At 35.0% G+C, this 18849-nt stretch overlaps 2 protein-coding genes across 2 annotated transcripts in view; both read left to right on the top strand.

Moving 5' to 3' along the window:
• adgre5a (adhesion G protein-coupled receptor E5a) overlaps positions 1–18849 on the top strand; it is a 162900-nt gene that overhangs the window by 136996 nt on the left and 7055 nt on the right. The window lies entirely within an intron of this gene.
• slc27a1a (solute carrier family 27 member 1a) overlaps positions 1–18849 on the top strand; it is a 58756-nt gene that overhangs the window by 33852 nt on the left and 6055 nt on the right. The window contains 5 exon segments of the mRNA NM_001013537.1: positions 5491–5700; positions 10109–10235; positions 13066–13203; positions 15875–16039; positions 16123–16269. Coding sequence (NP_001013555.1) covers positions 5491–5700; positions 10109–10235; positions 13066–13203; positions 15875–16039; positions 16123–16269 — 787 coding nt within the window.

An 18849-nucleotide genomic window follows, 5' to 3' on the forward strand; every position in this document is an offset into this window, starting at 1 on the left:
CTCTCACTAGTTCTGTAGGCAACCCAATCATGGGGAAGACGGCTGATTTGACAGTTGTCCAAAAGACGACCATTGACATCTTGCACAAGGAAGGCAAGACACAAAACGTCATTGCAAAAGAGGCTGGCTGTTCACAGAGATCTGTGTCCAAGCACGTTAATAGAGAGGTGAAGAAAAAGGAAAATATGTGGTAGAAAAATGCGTACGAGCAATAGGGATAACCACACCCTGGAAGGAATTGTGAAACCAAACCTATTCAAAAATTTGGGGGAGATTCACAAAGAGTGGACTGCAGCTGGAGTCAGTGCATCAAGAACCACTACGCACAGACATATCCAAGACATAGGTTTTAGCTGTTAAATTCCCTGTGTCAAGGCATTCTTGAATAACAGACAGCATCAGAAGCATCTCATCTGGGCTGAAGACTGAACTGCTGCTGAGTGTTTCAAAGTTATGTTTTCTGATGAAAGTGAATTTAGCATTTCATTTGTAAATCATGGTCCTGGAGTCTGGAGGTAGAGAGAAGAGGCACACAATACACATGTGTTGCTTGTGGTGATGGTTTGGGGTGCCATGCCATCTGCTGGGGTTGCTTCTCTGTGTTTTCTGAGGTCCAAGGTCAATGCAGCTCTATGCCAGGGCGTTTTCGAGCACTTCATGTTTCCTGTTGCTGGCCAAGTTTATGGAAATGCAGGTTTCATTTTCCAACAGGACATGGCACCTGCACTCAGTGCCAAAGCTACCAGTACCTGGTTTAAGGACCATGCTATCTCTCTTCATGCTACTCTTAATTGGCCAGCGAACTCGAAAATCTATGGGCTCTTGTGAATAGGAAGATGCGATATGCCAGACCCAACAATGCAGAAGAGCTGAAGGCCACTATCAGAGCAACCTGGGCTCTCATGACACCTGAGCAGTGCCACAGACTGATCCACTCCATTGGATTGCCGCATTGCTGCAGTAATTCAGGCAACAGGAGACCCAACTAAGTATTGAGTGCTCTGCATGCTCATACTTTTCATGTTCATACTTTCCAGTTTGTTAAAAATTATTTTTTGTATTGGTCTTAAGTAACATTCTAAATTTCTGAGAGACTAAATTTGAGGTTACATTGGTTGTCACCAACATCATCAACATTAAAAGAAATAAACACTTGAAATATATCAGTCTGTGTGGAATGAATGTATTTATTATACAAATTTTACTTCTCAAATGGAATTAGTGAAATCAACTTTTTGAAGATATTCTTATTACATGACCAGCACCTGTACATGTGTGCACAGATTTCAGTTGAATTTATCACAAAGTCGCTTTAAATCAAAGTTTTTTGGGGTTTGGCCAATTTTACACTTAACTATCCTGAAATAAAATGGCAATTACATGATTATTTTTACATGATATTTTTCTTATTTAATTATATTTGATTATATGAATTTAGTTGGTTAGTTTTTTTTTTTTTTTGGATCTGGGTTATTTTAATATTGAGATATTGCTGTAATTCTAATTAATAATTTTACACTTTTTATATATTTATGATTAATAATTATGATTTAGTAATGTATTTATTTTAGTTTTTTATATCTATATAATTTGTGTTGAATTTTTATTTCAGTAAACTTAAGCCTAATTTTATTTCATGCATGTTAAAAATATTTTTTATGATTTTAGCAATGGCTCAACAGCAAAATGGCAACCTAATTGTTGTTTATATAAAACATGGCATCCATTATAATAACCTCCTCGATATAATATCAGAATGTGTTTTAAAATCTAAATTGAAAATGCCATCGAGTCATTGTCATTTGGATATACCATTAGTATTTTTAACTGTCCTTAAATGAAATGATAAATCTGAGCATTAGCCCTATTCCGATGGGACTAGTCTTGCAAATGACATAAGCGTTACGTTTATCATCCCCTAACATCTGTATTTATGATAATGACAAGACTAACATAGTTGTGTTTATTACAGTGGCCAGTGGCCTGTGTTTTTTCATGTGACTGATCAGAAAAATAAACATTGCCCCATCTCATAAACCTCAACTGGCGCAACCCAATCAAATACGTCATCGCAAATCAATACTAATAATCAATATAAAATCTGAATTAAACTTGAATTAAAATGTTTCCCTAGTTTTCACTAAATATTGCATTGCTGCAGTTATTTTTATGACTATTATGCTGAAATCCACTAGCATTTTTTATGTCAGGCATTGCTTATATAATCAAAACATGGAAATGAAAAAGGGACTAATCTTATCTGACATCTGTATTACAGTGGCCTTTCTAAGCAATTTCTCAGATCTGGATCTTGTTTATTGTGATCTTTTGTTTCTACGCTAAGTGTCAAGCAGGTTTACCTCCATGATTACCTCCGCCATTGAGTGCCGCACACAAAGTAGAAATAGAGCAGTAGTAATAGCTTTTATGAAAAGTCACATTGGCTAAAACATATTGTGATTGGCAATCACAGAAATTCATATTGGTTACATGATAAGATTTCTGAGAGGTTCATTGGGTGTGTGGAAAAACAGCAGGTAATTTGCTCTGGAATTATTATAGAGGTCATGCATGGAAAACATTGATGTGACACATCTGTGAAGCACAATTATTTCTACAAATTTCTGTAAAACACAGGGGCCATGTGATAATATTAGATTAGTAGATAATCGGAATCTCAATGGTTTGGTTAGGATTTGTCAGAGTCGTATATCAGTTTGTTTCCCTTGGCATTGGAATGTTTTGTATTTTGGCAGTATTATGGGTGAAGGGTGAAATCGCTACGGTCAGGGTTAGGATTAGGGTTTGCTAAAAGTAACTATGAAATCCATCTGAAGAGTGAAATCAAATTAGATGTATATGTATTATAGGTGTGCATAGATTATTATTTTTAAATCTAAATTAATCTCACTGTAATCTTGGAATTATTCTAGATTAAAATGGCTCATTTGAATTCTGCTGACGGCATTCAGAATATGAGTGCTTCCCAAATAATGACTAAAGAAGAAAGGCATGTAAAAACAGTAAGCAGGGAAGACTAGCCTTAAAGGTGCAGTACGACAAAATAACCCCCTGGTGGAAAAATGTATGAAGTAGAATCTTGTTAAAGGTATAATGATCAATCTGATTGGTGTTTTGAGCTGAAACTTTACAGACACATACTGGAGACGCAAAACACTTATATTAAATCTGAAAAAAGAAGTAACTTAGGTGCCCTTTAACAGAAATGGAATTAAGACATATGGAGTATGCCTATATTAGTGGCATTATTGAAGTAAACACTGCAATCAAACTATTACCGTCATGTAGAACGATCTACATACAGGGGACCGCACATACACACACGCACATCGCAAAATGCTGATTTTTTTTCTTTCTATTTGGCGTGTGTTATTAAATTTCATAACTCTCTTACCAGTCCTTACTCCTTATTTGCATCTAATACACCAGTTTGTCAAGGCGGCATGAATGAAATGTTCATGAGTGAAGGTGAAACTGCCAAACTGCAGTTAAAGAGGAAAATTACAAGGAAACTCTTACATGAAAGGAGATGATGTGCTGGATGATACAGAGTCCAGACTACTTATAACAAATTTATTCACGTGGCCCAAAATATCTGGTCGGGTCCCGCAGTACAGCCACGGGAATACAGACCTCTACATTATTGCTTGCGTAGAACAGACCCAGCTTCCAACCCAAATTTAAGAATAGACTAACAGCGATATATTATTTTTTTTATCACGCGATAAGAGTCTTGCGTTAACTTCAATAACGGCCCACCTCTAATATGTATAGCTGTGTGCAGAAAAGAATGTTCTTCTATGTAAGGTGTTGATTACTATTTTTAATCCACCTAACAGGACCACAGAACACCTTGACATTATAATCCAGCAGATAATTCTGTAAATTTGACTAAAATCACAGACTTCACTTATCCCGTACAAATGCTTCATGCTAATTTCAGATATGGGGGGTCATCCATAAATACTAATTGACCCTTCGCAAACCCTGCCCAAGTTGTCTATGTCTGACAGGCATTCGCTATCAGGCATGGTGCTCACCTATCAATTTGTGCAAAAATAGTGAATCATTTCTAGAAAATGTGTATACTGATTTCAGACAGAAGCAGATATAAAGGAATATGAGGGAAATATTCAGGATATGAGAATAATTTGAAATGAAAACTTAACAAAAAACATTGAAGCCATATACTACAACTATAGTGATGGGCAGTTCGGATCATTTGAAAACAATTTTTATGTTACATATAGATTCCCTAACACATAATTCACAAACACTTGAAACGGTGGCATCCCGGAGAAGACATAACTATAATGCATTTATGAGAGACGGTAAAAGACACAAGCAGCAGTAAAGAATAATTTATTGTTTATCTGGACAGTTTCCAGACTGTGCAGTTTAATTTAGCTCATCTCACCTGTCATCTTCCGAGTCTCAGGTTGTTCACAGATTATTTTGCCATGTCACAAGTTACATATCTGAATTTGTAAAATTATGCAAACCGTGGCAGTCCAATAACTGAACAGAATAGATTAGACTAAAGTTCTTGCAAGTCATCCATTCAGCAAGTTACAGAATATCATGTTTATGATTGGTCAGATTGCCTGACAATCAAACTGCCATCGAGGGGTCAATTAGGGCTGCATGATTAATTGAAGGCAATTTTCATGCACATTTTGTCTGTAAAGCTGGTTGTGTTATCAGCTGTAAATTTCCAGCACCTGCTTTCAGATGGAGCGGCATTTACTACACAGAGCTACTGCATAGAGCTATGGCAAAAATCATAGACTATTTATTTCTGAAATTAAAGATAACCATTCATTCGAATCATTTGACATGTTTGCAGCAGTTCTCATTGAACTATTGCTCTGTGTTTTTGCTACATCTGAAAGAACATAAATGCCACATTTTTTAACATGTTTCTGTTAAACCTCTGTTTAATTTACTGGGTGTTTTCTTTGTGGCATATTTACAGTTTCTCTGCAACTTCTGCTCTACAGAGAAGATTTTTCTACTGATCAGAGAGCTGTGCTTCCAAGACAAGATGATAATCGCAACTTTTTCTATGTCACAATTTTATTTTTATTTTTTTGTTTCAATTTATCCTGCTGCCTATTTCGCTTAAAGCTGTGAGAATATGGCTTGAGTTTTTTAGTTCAAATGAGTGAATAATTAATGTAATGCATGTCAAAGATGTCATTCTTAAACTGAGATCACATTTACAGTTGCTCCACATTTTGCATACTGAATGATTACAATATAAAATCACATAATCAAGAGGGCAGAAACCCTCATCACACAGATTTTGCTTGTTTATATAGTAAAATGTCCAGAAAACCTGAAGCTGGAAGCCTGATTGCTTTTAATACAACTTGAGTTCAAGCTTTTCTTTATAAATTTCAAGAATGTCTTTGATGTGAAATGTTACTGAAATGACTCCAAAAGTCTGTTTTTCTCTGTCTCTTCCAGGTTGTTCAGTATATAGGAGAGATCTGCCGGTATCTGCTTGCTCAACCTGTGCGTCCCTCCGAGCGGCAGCATCGTGTGCGTTTGGCTGTGGGGAACGGCCTGCGACCCAGTGTGTGGGAGGCCTTCGTCGAGCGCTTCAGAGTCAAGCAGATCGGCGAATTTTACGGAGCCACCGAGTGCAACTGCAGCATCGCCAACATGGACGGCAAGGTCAGATTTCAATGTGTTTCTGTGGAAAGGGATTAGGGCTGGCAGTTTAATTGAGGAAATTTTTATCCACATTTTGTGTGTAAAGCCAGTTTTAATAAACCTTTAACGCGTGTAGATAGAGGAGAGATGCAGATACGGAGTCGGAGTACGCTGATAACTTTGCAAAAAATTTATTAAATGTACATTTTTGGTTTATTCGGTGGATAATTACATACAGATAATCGTTATCTTCGATAATGATAGCAGTTTGCGTTACTTCTCTCATAATCTCAGAACTCACCTCATAACTACAGGCGAGGGTTTAAAATTAATCCTTGTTTAACACTTGTTGTGTTTATTTGTTGTGCTGAATCAATGAAAGCAATTAAATCTTCTGTTTATTCAGCAACTGCCATTTTCACCAGGAGATTTCCTGGATTTCTTCATGTGTATTTGGACAGGTTTATGGGTTTCCAAGAGAGCACCCTCTAGCCTTTGAAGATGATTTAGTACAAATCACACATTGGCTTTCTTGAGGACATGCAATTTTAATTTGATTTTATTGTTTACAATATAAAAATGTTAAAAAATGACCAAAAAAAAGGGATGGCACGATGGCTTAATGGTTATAACTGTCGCCTCACTGCAAGAAGGTTGCTAGGTCGAGTTGGCATTTCTGTGTGGAATTTGCATATTCTCCCTGTGTTTGTGTGGGATTTCCTCCGGGTGCTCCGGTTTCCTCCACAGTCCAAAGACATGAGCTAGAGGTGAATTGGATAAACTAAATTTTCCATTGTGTATGAGTGTGTGTGTGAATGAGTGTGTATGGGTGTTTCCCAGTACTGTTACTGTAAACTTTTTGGGGCGCTTTGTTCTGCAGCGCAATAGATTTACAACACATATATCACACCACACATTTAAGACAAACATTAAACAACATTAAAAATACTTAAAACAACTAACTATTCCCATTAAATTCTGCAAATCAATCGCACAAAGAACAAACTAAAATATTAATTAGATATTAATCTGTTAATCCTTGCCAAAGGGACCCTATAGACCTTTTTCTTAGCTGCTGCATGCAGGGTGTCTTCTGGTAGAATTTTTAGAACGTCCGTTTACAGCATTTACAATAGGTAATTTGCGATTCCAAAGTGGATTTCTGAAGCGTTTTAAGTGGATTACGGAGTGTTTTTGTGACGCACAACTTTGAAAGTGTTAAAGCGGTTATAATCTGTCAGATGTGGTTCAAGCGCGAGAGAAAAACATTCTCCTTGTTTACGTGTCAGTCGTCAGAAATACAGTGTGTTTGTGTGTGTTTGTGTGTGTTTGTGTGTGTTTGTGTGTGTGTTTGTGTGTGTGTGTGTGTGTGTGTGCGTGCGTGCGTGCGTGCGTGCGTGCATGCGTGCGTGCGTGCGTGCGTGCGTGCCCTACCTGTCAGCTGTTAGCTTAGCATCTCTTCAATGCGTACACACACACAATATATAGAGCATATATAGAGCAAACCACTTTAACCACTGGTATGAAACTTAACAGGTGTGTAAGTCATGCAATTTACAAAAATGACCAATAAAAGTCTGTTACTGATACTCTGCTAGCTGATTTGCATGTTGATTCTAATCGGGAGCCATTTATGTTTCATTTAATTAGTTTGTGTTGTGTAGTATTTACCAGGGTATGTGTTTTATGTCATTTCAAAACGCCACTTTATTTTACTTTGTGACATATAATCAGTCAGTGTGTTAGTACGACAGTACAGGCTACGTGTATGTGTCAAACATTTTGGTGAATTACATTTGTTTGGGTTGGTTATATATTTGAAAGAAAGAGAAAATGTTAACTTTAGCGATGACGAGGTTTCATTTAAACGACTCAAGATGCCGTCTGACAACAAGGGGAAAATGCCTCACATGTGTAGTTTCTGTGTGGCCCAGATGTGGAGATCTCCATCGTCTCATGCAGCTTGGCTGGCAATGACAAAGTTAGAAATGTGTGTACAGCAAAAATATTACACGTAAAAAGAATAAGTGATGAATAAATGTACTATGATGCTATATGCTTATGGAAATAGGACATATTGAGCATAAAAAAACCTGAAGAACATTTACTGATCCCTTTGTCATCTAATATATATATATATATATATATATATATATATATATATATATATATATTATTCTACAGTGAAAAGAACTGGGTTTATTAACTGCAGTTTAATGAAGCTACAAACTGAAGGTTTAAAACATTTATTGGAATGATTTCAACAAACCTGTATTTGTTTTCAGAAAAAGGACAGTCGAAAATGTACTTTTTGACAGGGGGTGAGTAAATCAGCAAATCTAAGTTGTAACTAAGGTTAAAAAAAGTATTTTGTTAACAATCAATTACTTTACAATCTTAAATCCATATGCACTAAGTTGATTCGTTAAGATTTAAATGCAGTTCTACCCCCAAAACTAAAGTGTAACATTGAATTAATATAATTATTTGAAGCTCAAGCAATGACAATTGTAAAGTTACATAAATATTCTTACGTACTTACCTTTGTGAAAATGTTGAGAGCATAAACGGAGAAATTATGATATATTTTGCGTCTCAATGCAGCAGGCCAGGACACCCGATGCACTTGTTGTTACCGCTACAGTCCGTCAATATCCTTTCTTCTGAGTGGGAAATTTAAAATATCTGTCGTCGTGATTATTTTTTACCTCTTCGATCGTGTGATTTACTATTACAGCCCTAAACACAACAAGAATGTAACACTGTATTTACTCTGCGAAAGACGCTAAAGCCATATAACAGCTCACGTTAACTCGGATACAACACAAATGGCAGCTATGTCCCATAATGCAATTCGGTGTTTACGAGGGGGGCGTCACCTGACAGACCGATACAGTGCAACAAAAAGTCAGTCTGTGCAATGAATAACTGTGCTACAGGAGCACATGTGCGATTCAGTTCTGCATGTGTACTAGCCTGTTTACATCTTTGAACACAAAATTTACACTCAGTCGAATGTTTGAATGAATTTCTTCATGTGACCATGACTTGACTTTCATGCCAATGAGGAAGAAATCACAGCATTTTATGACATTCTATACAGTGATAAATGCACTGTTGTTAATCATTATAGTTAATTTTTATACAAGTACCCTGGTAAACTTAAAGCCAGAAAGCCATTAGGTTTATTGTCTTAATTTAAGCCTTTTCTTCTTTTTACTGCGCTATGTACATCTGTTATGGATCTGTGGAGTTTAAGCGCTCTCTAGATTCCAGGATGAATGAAACAGATATTGCTTTTTTATTAGGCTTTTAAAAAATATTTAATATACAGTATTTCAAAATACAGGACATTAACTCTCTCAACGGGTACATATGTGATCGTCATGAATATTGTCATGCAATAATACCAACAAATGGTCACTATTTACAATAGGCTTTCATTGAATAAATTACAAACATGAACTAAAAATAAACAACAGTTGTGCAGCATTTATTAATTATACTTGGATTAATAATATTTTGGAATATTTAGTCAGTTCCATGCATTTTCAATAAAAAAGGTCAGTAGAGGTTTTTCTTTAATGTATATACATATTAGCAATTTATTAGATACAAATGAATTAATCGATTCACAGAATTTTGTTATCCTCAGTGCAATGCAAGAGTTACATTCAGAGGTGCTCCTGACTTTAACTGATATTAACAGGTGGAATTTAGTGGAATTCATCACATGTGAATCATTCTTCAGTCCTTCACCCCCCTGGCCGCACCCATACATACATCCTCTTTTTCTATAAATTCACTGCACAATATTAAAAGCCTAAGCCTTTCTCAACTGCACATATTCTGTCTTCAGCTATAACATATTTACAAGAGGTTTAGCTGCAGAGCTCATGTTAATTTAAGACAATCGGGCATTTGCATCTCTATCAGCTCCATCTACTTCTGCAAAAATGCTTCATTAGAATGCAAAACATATTACACTCGAGTGGTCAATATATATCACCTTAAGCAATACAAATATAATTGTATCATGAAAAGAAAAAGTCTTTTCCTAGTTTTAGTTTAAATAAAAAATCATTTGTAATTCCTTTTTCACAACATTAAACATATACTAAAGCATAATTTAAATCCAATTTCTTGCTGATCATTAATTAATTTGCTGTAAGTAATAATGAACAACTTTATTTCCCTTAACTCACGTTAACAAAGATTAATAATACTGTAATAAATGTGTTGTTTGTAGTTTGTTCATGTTAGATAATACTTTAACTAGCTTTAACGAAATCAACCTTATTGTAAAGTAACGTCTAGAAAATATTGTGAAATAGTTTTATTGCCCATCTCTACTGTTCTGACTGAACGCATATGTTGAGATGATGAATTCAGCTTTCTGAAAAGTACAAACTCACTCTCACCATGGCAGGTTGGAGCTTGTGGGTTTAACAGTCGCATCCTGCCAAACGTGTACCCCATCCGGCTAGTGAAGGTGAACGAGGAGACCATGGAGCTTGTTCGGGACAAGCAGGGACTGTGTGTGTCTTGCAGACCTGGTATGTTCACAACTGTTCAGAGTTCACTTCAACATACAGTGATGGGAATCATTGGGAAACCAGTTTGACATTCATGATTTATAGTTGTGTTTGAGTAAAGTAGAAATATTTGTTTTGTTTTGCAAACAGCTAATGACATTTATTAAACGTTTCTTCCAGTTGTAAAATAGTTTAATATAGTTTTTAGGAATGCCAATTTTGAAAGCATAACACCAAGATTTTAACTTAAGAAGACTTTAGATATTAATGTTTTGGTTGAAAGAACACAGATTTTTTAATTGAACCTGAATGCATTTATTATTTTGGCCTGTTTTCTTGTAGAAATGCCAAGTGTTATGTATTCATGCTTTGTTCTTTTAATACTTGAAAAGCTGCTCGGTAGTTTTGCAGTTTCACTAAATTATCTTTGAGATGCTCCTGTATTTTTAACTTTGTCTAAGCTAAACAATAATATTTAGTTTGGTAACACTTTATTTTAAGGGTCCAAAATAATGCATTAATTACTGGTTAATTTGTTCACAATATTAAGCAATAGTTATAAACAAAAGCACTAGTAATTAATGGTTAACTTAACATTTTAAGGGTCCCGAATTATGCATTAGTTAAGCTCAGTTAAACTTGTAAATCATGATTAACTTGTTCACAGTTATCCATCCATTAAGCATGAGCAAACACATAATTCAGGATTTACCTGACATATAGTAAAGGCATTTTAACCATTATTTACAATTTGATAAGCCATATATTATTTATTGGATTCATTGTGTAAATTAACTGAACAACAAGCTAGTAATTATGTTTAATTATACATGTTTAACCTCATGTTCTAAATTTAAGGTTATGTCTACATTTATTATGGCATTTGAACAGTATTAAAGTTTATTGACTAGTACTTGTTAGTAGCTAATTAAGGCTAAAATGTCATTAATACAGCTAGTAAAGGTAATTGACCCTTCGCTAAGCCCTGCCCTCCTTAGTTACTATGTCTACGCCTGTCAAGCTTTCTTGCCTGGCACGTCTATTACAATATGTATGCGCCGGTGTCTGACATCCCTGGGGATATAATTAGTCATTTGTGGCGAACAGGTAATAAATCTGAAAAAGCCAGACAAAAAAAAAGTACAGCAGTATGTGTTACAGGCATGACATAATAGGCAACCGATTAGAAAATAACTTCATCAATATTGAAGCTAGGTTAGCCTAGCCGCCTCATAAGCTGACCATTTAACAACTTAGCTCATCCACAGCAAAAAGTCTGATAAATTAATTGTAGTGCAATTAAATATATCGTTACTAACCGACGAGGAAATATGCATGGACAGTGCTTCTACATAATTCATTCAAAGAAAGAACAGCCAAAAAGGGAAAATTGATGGATTTGTGCCGAATATTAGCATCATTGACCCATAACGATGTACAGTAACTATAACTGTCAGCATGTTTTTGTGCTTTTTATACCGTTTCTATTCTAATTTGCAGTTAAGTAGAAAAAATACAGAATTCAAAATGCAAATCAAAGTATAAATAGCAGAAGTGAACAAATTTCCCCACCAGCAAATATTAATCAGACAACAAATATACAAGCAGACTCTAAACTGGTATAATAACTAAATCTCTAAACAGCGGACAAAAACATCAGTGAACTGTAGCTCTAACATGGACAGTAGGGCTATAAATGACTAAAAACAGCTGCGTAGTGGAGTATATTGATTGCAAGCACTCATTTTGTGATCACATCTCTGTTTTGTTCTGTTGATATGTACTTTAGAACATTTGTAGTTTGAAACGGATGAAAATATGATTGCTTTTAGTATGACGACTATGGCGAGGGCCTAAACAGAGCAGTGCTCAAATATTGAGCGGAAAAAAGAAAGACAGCAGGGAAACATAACCTGCTTTGTATTTTTGTAGAAAACACAGTTTAGATCTGTTTAGGGCCGGAGGTGTGTGAGTTATTGCCGTCTATCACTGAATGTGTCAAGATTATCGAAAACAAAACCAACTTATCTCCGCTCTTTTAGCACCTCTCACACAGCTTGTTCCATGCTGGCATTTCTCCTCTTGGGTTTTAGGTTTTAAAAAAGGAAAAATTCCACCACCCTGTCCAAATTTTTAGGATACCGGGTGTCAGATTTGCACAATCAATTTGCACAACGATTTGGCTTGTTTCCTTCGCTCGAAAGCTTGACAGGACTCTGGTTGCTAAACCACAATTGGTGTGTGGTGTTTTTCGGTTGTGGCTTAGTAAACGGTCAATTTGACCCCCAGTAGTTTTTATTTCATATTAGATACATTACTGATGATATATCTTCTGAATTTCAAAAATTAGAGCATAAAATCACAGTTGGTCAGAATAAACACAGGGTGCCTTGTATTCAGACATTTTTGACAACACAATACCAATTTCATAATTTCAGAATAGTTAAGAAATCAGTTTTTTGCAGAATAAGCCTGATTTTTTTTTCAAATCCTGATTTTCCAAATGAAAACAGTTGTCATTTTTCTGGAAGAAAAATACTATATAATACTATAAATAACAAGTTTTTATTTGAAATTTGGAAAAAAAAAGGATCAGACCCTTATAGAATAAAAGAAAATTAACATTTTACTCAAACGCATACTTAATAAATCCATTAAATCCAGTTAATTTTCCTTTATCATAGCTCTATGTTAAATGCTGTAAGTTTAGATCCATTGCTTCAAAGTTTTATCTAAGACACAAGCAAACCAGCATTTGACAGCATTAGATTGCAAAAAATCAATAGTCATTTTTCTCTAACAGATTTCCTTTGTGTGCTTTTCTTCTTGCTGTGTTTCCTTTTGCTCACAGGAGAGCCTGGGCTGTTGGTGGGCAGAATAAATCAGCAGGATCCTCTGCGTCGGTTTGACGGCTACGCGAGTCAAGAAGCCACCAGGAAGAAGATCGCCTACAATGTGTTCAGGAAAAACGACTCTGCCTATCTGTCAGGTGCAGCTTTACACACTACAAAGATGTGGCAGAAAGTTTCTCACTGTGTAGAAGTTCAACTTTCTTGATGGATTTTCTGCACCACCAGGCAAGAGTTACAGTTCAGATTTTGAAAGAAGTCTTTTGTGCTCACTAAAGCTGCAATTGTTTGATCAGAAAAGGTGTAAAAAGTGTCATATTTGGATGCATTTCTACAATTTAAAGAAACTGTTGTTTTAAAATGCATTTTTAATTATTATATAGTTATTTCTGTATTTTAAACGTAATTGCCAGCATCATTACACCAATTTTCAATGTCACATGATACTTCAAAAAATTATTATAATGGTACTTAATTATTTTTTTTAATCATAAATATTGAAAATATTTATATGATGATGCAGTACCATTCAGCAGTCCGAGATTACCAAAGTAAATCTCATAAAATGTGTTAGAAATAGGGTTGAACAATACATTGTTTTGAGCATCGATATTGAAATGTGTGTATCCACAATAGTCACATCGTCGGATTAGATTATTTAATAAAGATATTATTCAATATTATTTTATATTATTGCATATAATTATTTATGCAATGATAACAAAGTCATTTTATTTTTGATTGTTCGATTTTTAATATTTGACTTCTGTTGAACACTGACATTAAATCATAAAGCACTGTTTATTTAACTTATAAGTTTGCTCTGTTGTAATTATAAAGGCTTTTAATTTATAGTATTTTATGCTGGTGCACTGCATAGAAAGACTTGATTAGTCTAGTCGATCTAAATTGATGAAATCCAAATAGACATTCACATCTAGACATCTGATAAAAATTTATATTGGTATCGGAATATTTATTGCAGCAACACGAAATATTGCAATGTCAGATTTTTCTAATATCGTGCAGCCCTATTTATATTACAGATTTAGAATTGAAATAAATTTTTTTGATTTACTTACAAACTAACTAACTCTTCATATAGTATTATTAAGCCATTATTAATCGAGCACTAATAATAATTTAGCTGCAAATTATCAGATTAGGCTGGTTTCTGAAAGATCATGTGATATTGAAGACTGGAGGAATGATACTGGAGAATCAGCTTTGAATGACAGGAATAATTGCATTATAATAAGAAGAATTGCTAGATTTTAATAATAGTCAGAATAATTAATGTTTTCAGTATTACACTTTTGACAATATCAAATAAATGCTGACAAGGCTAAAGACCTCTTTCAAATACACAAAATTTGAAAAAGGAAAAAAAGAGACCACTTGAGGCGAGGCAGTGGCACAGTAGGTAGTGCTGTCGCCTCACAGCAAGAAGGTCGCTGGTTCGAACCTCGGCTCAGTTGGCGTTTCTGTGTGGAGTTTGCATGTTCTCCCTGCCTTCACGTGGGTTTCCTCCGGGTGCTCCGGTTTCCCCCAGTCCAAAGACATGCGGTACAGGTGAATTGGGTAGGCTAAATTGTCCGTAGTGTATGCGTGTGTGTGTGAATGTGTGTGTGGATGTTTCCCAGAGATGGGTTGCAGCTGGAAGGGCATCCGCTGTGTAAAAACTTGCTGGATAAGTTGGCGGTTCATTCCGCTGTGGCGACCTTAGATTAATAAAAGGACTAAGCCGACAAGAAAATTAATGAATGAAAGAGACCATTTGGACATTTCTTTGGAAAATGTACAATATTTAATATATTTGAGTAAAACAGACTTTTATTTTTTTATTCTAAAAACTACAGATGACATTTCTTCCAATCTAAAAAAAAATGTTGTCTTTTTGAATAGATTCTGCAAAATACATAAAACTGGGGATGGTTCATTTATTTTTAGATAACACAATGCCAGTATATTAACTTATTGTCATAAATCTGGATTTTGCTTTGTCACCATGGGGTGTGCAATGTAGACTTATGGAGAAATAGGTCCTTTAAAGCTTTTTAACAAAGCCGCAAAAACAACAAAATGTGAAAAAACAGAAGAGGTGTGAATTCTTTTGCAATCCAAGGTATAGTGTTAAAGTCTTCTTTGCTTATACCCATTTAAAAAGCAATCATCGTTTAAAGCGAATCATCACCTTTCATCAAAGTTGTCCTAAGACTATTAAACAAAACCCGTTCTTGTCATAGGATAATTTTGAAAAAAACAGCAGGCACTGAATTAGGAGAACGGTTTTGTATTGCACTTAAACTGCATTAAACAGAATCATAAATAGCTTTAACACACATCTTTCAAAATCAAAGTTGTGCATCTTAAAAACACTCCTTAACCGAATCAAAATGGTATAGCACCTACTATTGGATTGAGAACCACCAGTTAAGAAATGCTGCTCTCGCTATGGCAGCTTCTTTGCAGCAGTGAATAAAGTCTATATACACCATTCATTTTTAAAAACAATTTGTATTTTTTGTATTTTATACAGTTTAAATGGTTAATAAGGCACATATATCATACATGTCACATGCATATTGTCTCAAGAGGGCAGAAAGGATAAAATCAAAAGTGCTAAATTAAAAAAATAAAAAAAATGGTGCAACATACATACTCTTAATTTCACACTTATTTAAATGTACCTTAAGCTAAAGCACCAAAAAAAAAAAAATAAATAAATCAATAAAACATGTCGAAAAAAACTCATTCTGCTATTTTGTGAACTCACCCTGTAAACTTTTCTTTTATTCTGGTGACTCTTAGGTGATGTTTTGGTAATGGACGAGCTTGGATACATGTATTTCCGAGACCGAAGCGGAGACACGTTTCGTTGGAAAGGAGAGAACGTGTCCACCACTGAAGTAGAGGGAACGCTGAGCGGCCTGTTGAGACAGACTGATGTGGCAGTGTTTGGAGTAAACGTACCAGGTGAAACAATTGAAGTATTAGTCTATAATTCCAAAGTGTAAACCTCTGATTCCTCATAAACCTGCTCATGTGTGTTTGTACAGGTGTGGAGGGAAAAGCGGGAATGGCTGCCATCGCTGACTCGACTGGAAGCTTCAACTGTAATTCTTTCCTAAAAGAGGTTCAGCAAGCTCTTCCTCCATATGCACGGCCAATATTTCTACGCATCTGCCCATGTGTAGATACCACAGGTGAGAAAACGTTGTTCATATTTGTACCATGATTGGGTGATATAATGAGTATAAATGCATCATAGTTATTAAAAATTTCGCTCTCTCACAAATTGTGAATATGAGAGCATTGAGGAGATGATTAATTGCCATCTATAATTTATTTTGGTAATTTTTATGATAATCTAATTTGGTAGTTTAATTTTATAAATTACATGAATCTGTTCAAATAGTCGGTTTTAAAAAGTCAATTTACAACTGATATAGTCATTTGTTTGCTTTAATGCTCAAAAATGATATTATTGATGAGCAAAACATTTTGAATCTTCTTTGCTATGTTGACAGTTTGGCTACAATTATGATTTATCTTTAAAAAATGTATGCTGCAAGCTGATTTCTTTTGGATGCCCAATCACATCACAAAAGAATAATAATAAGAAAGAGAAGAATTTATTAGATTATTATGAATTCTGTTTCAATTTTGATGATATATTTTGCAATTGTGAGTTTATACCACCCAGTTTATATCTCAATTCTGAGTTTATCTTTTGATTCTAAGTTTATATTTTTTTAATTCTTAACTTTTTTTTTGCTATTCTTAGTTTGTATGTTGGAATTCTGAGCTTAGATTTTTTACTTCTTTACAAAGTGCATTTAGAAAAAATTGTTAGAAGCGGCTCAAAATGTAAACATAAGAGAGACAATGCGGACTAGGTAAATCATGAAGACAAATAATTTATTAACAAAAGACATTTAAAGCAACCAAAGTTAGTATAAATGTAAATCAATGTTGAAAAGCGTGTGCACGGTAAACTGAGCTCATGATCCAAAATACAATTATCAAAGCGACTGGCAGGTGGGTCCGGCTAATTAAGGTCCTTTTTCATGTCAAATGTTGGGGTCTTTATACACGGCACATAATGGGTCTCAGGTGAGATGACCTATCCACTAATCACCAGGCTCTGCAAATCACAAAAACACAACAAAAATAACCATAAACAACCCAACACGGGATGTAACATTTATATTTTACAGTATTGACTTTCTGCTGACTTCCAATTTATTGTACAATTTTGAATTAAAATGTTGAAGCTCTAACTTAATTGTTAAAAAAGTTCTTTATGTCACAATTTTTAGACTTTGACCCTTATGTTTTGTTAGGAAAGTTTTCATCCACTATGAGGTGCTGTTGAGTCTTTATTTGGGCACAACTTACAATGTTTTTCATCAAATTAAATGATTTTTGGTGACAAATCTTAGTTTGACCCATATTTTGGAAAAATTCTTTGAAAATTTTTAAAAACTCAACAATACACTGTGGGCAAAATTACTACCCTTCCTTTATGCTCGCGATGACAGCATCCACTAAATTAAACTGCTCAAAATATATTTTTCAAATAGTTTTGCATAAAATTATTACTCAACCAATCCTGATTAAAACCACTATGCTTTACACTCTTTAATTGCCAATTTAATGACTTATTTTCAATATAAAAAGGAATTGTGGACTGGATATTTTTAACCTTTTATTGCAGTCTCATTTGAAATAACATTGGCTTTGATACTGTACACTGTTAGTTTTAACGCAGCATCAGATTTACATTTTTTGATTGCAAAGCCATGACACCAAATAATTATGCATCCTTGATTACCGGTATTGTTCCCTGTTAATAAGAGGTACCATTTGTAATTTTGGATCATTAGTTGGCACCATAAACCCTTTAGATATGGCTGTTCAAAAAAAGCTTAGGCTTCATCTGAAACAGCCTATAACTCAGTAGGTACTACATTTAAATTTAAATGTACTACACGGCCGTTAGAACGTTGCAAGTACGTTCTAAACAGTCTAAATGTGAGCAAGATGAATGGAATTAGGACATACTACATTCACCATTTTGTCATGGTCACATGACCTACCTGCATCAGTTGCGTCGTTTCACTCCCATTTATGAATTCTCTCGCGGGGCATCATGGGATAGTGCAGCATGCATGGAATGCGCACTTCAGAATCTCGCCGGAAGTAGTAGGTCATCTGGGTACACACTGATTTTCGAATATCTTGAATTCGGGCAAACTCCTGGGCTCGCATACTGATTGTAGCGGACTATATAGTATGGAAGTATGCGGTTTCGGACACAGCCTTAATTTCTGGCTTTTACATGGAGTATAACAGCATTTTTGAATGTGTGTGAAGAGTGTGAGAGTGGCCTTTGCACAGTTACCTTGATACGTCTGAAAAAATCTAAATAAGCACCTCAGCTCTCAGAACTACATGGAGTAAACAAAAACATACTACCTAGTATTTAGTAAATATACTGTAAGCTAAAATGTCGCCAATGTTACCGTTGATACCTAAAGTGGTCATGAGGTCTTAAAATGTATGGAAAGTGTCTTTAAAAAGGTCTTAAAATATATTGAATGTCACTCTCTGATTTCTGTATATACCCTATTACACATACTGATCTGACATCCCTCTGATACACTTAGGCCCGTTTACACTAGTGCGTTTTAGTTTTAAAACGACGTTTTAGAATGAAAATGATCCGCGTCCACACTAGCATTTCACCCAGCATTTCTGAACTGCTCTTCGTCCACACCAAA

The sequence above is a fragment of the Danio rerio genome, chromosome 3 (genome assembly GCF_052040795.2).
Source record: "Danio rerio strain M-AB ecotype USA chromosome 3, GRCz13ab, whole genome shotgun sequence".
In the NCBI taxonomy this organism is placed as follows: Eukaryota; Metazoa; Chordata; class Actinopteri; order Cypriniformes; family Danionidae; genus Danio; species Danio rerio.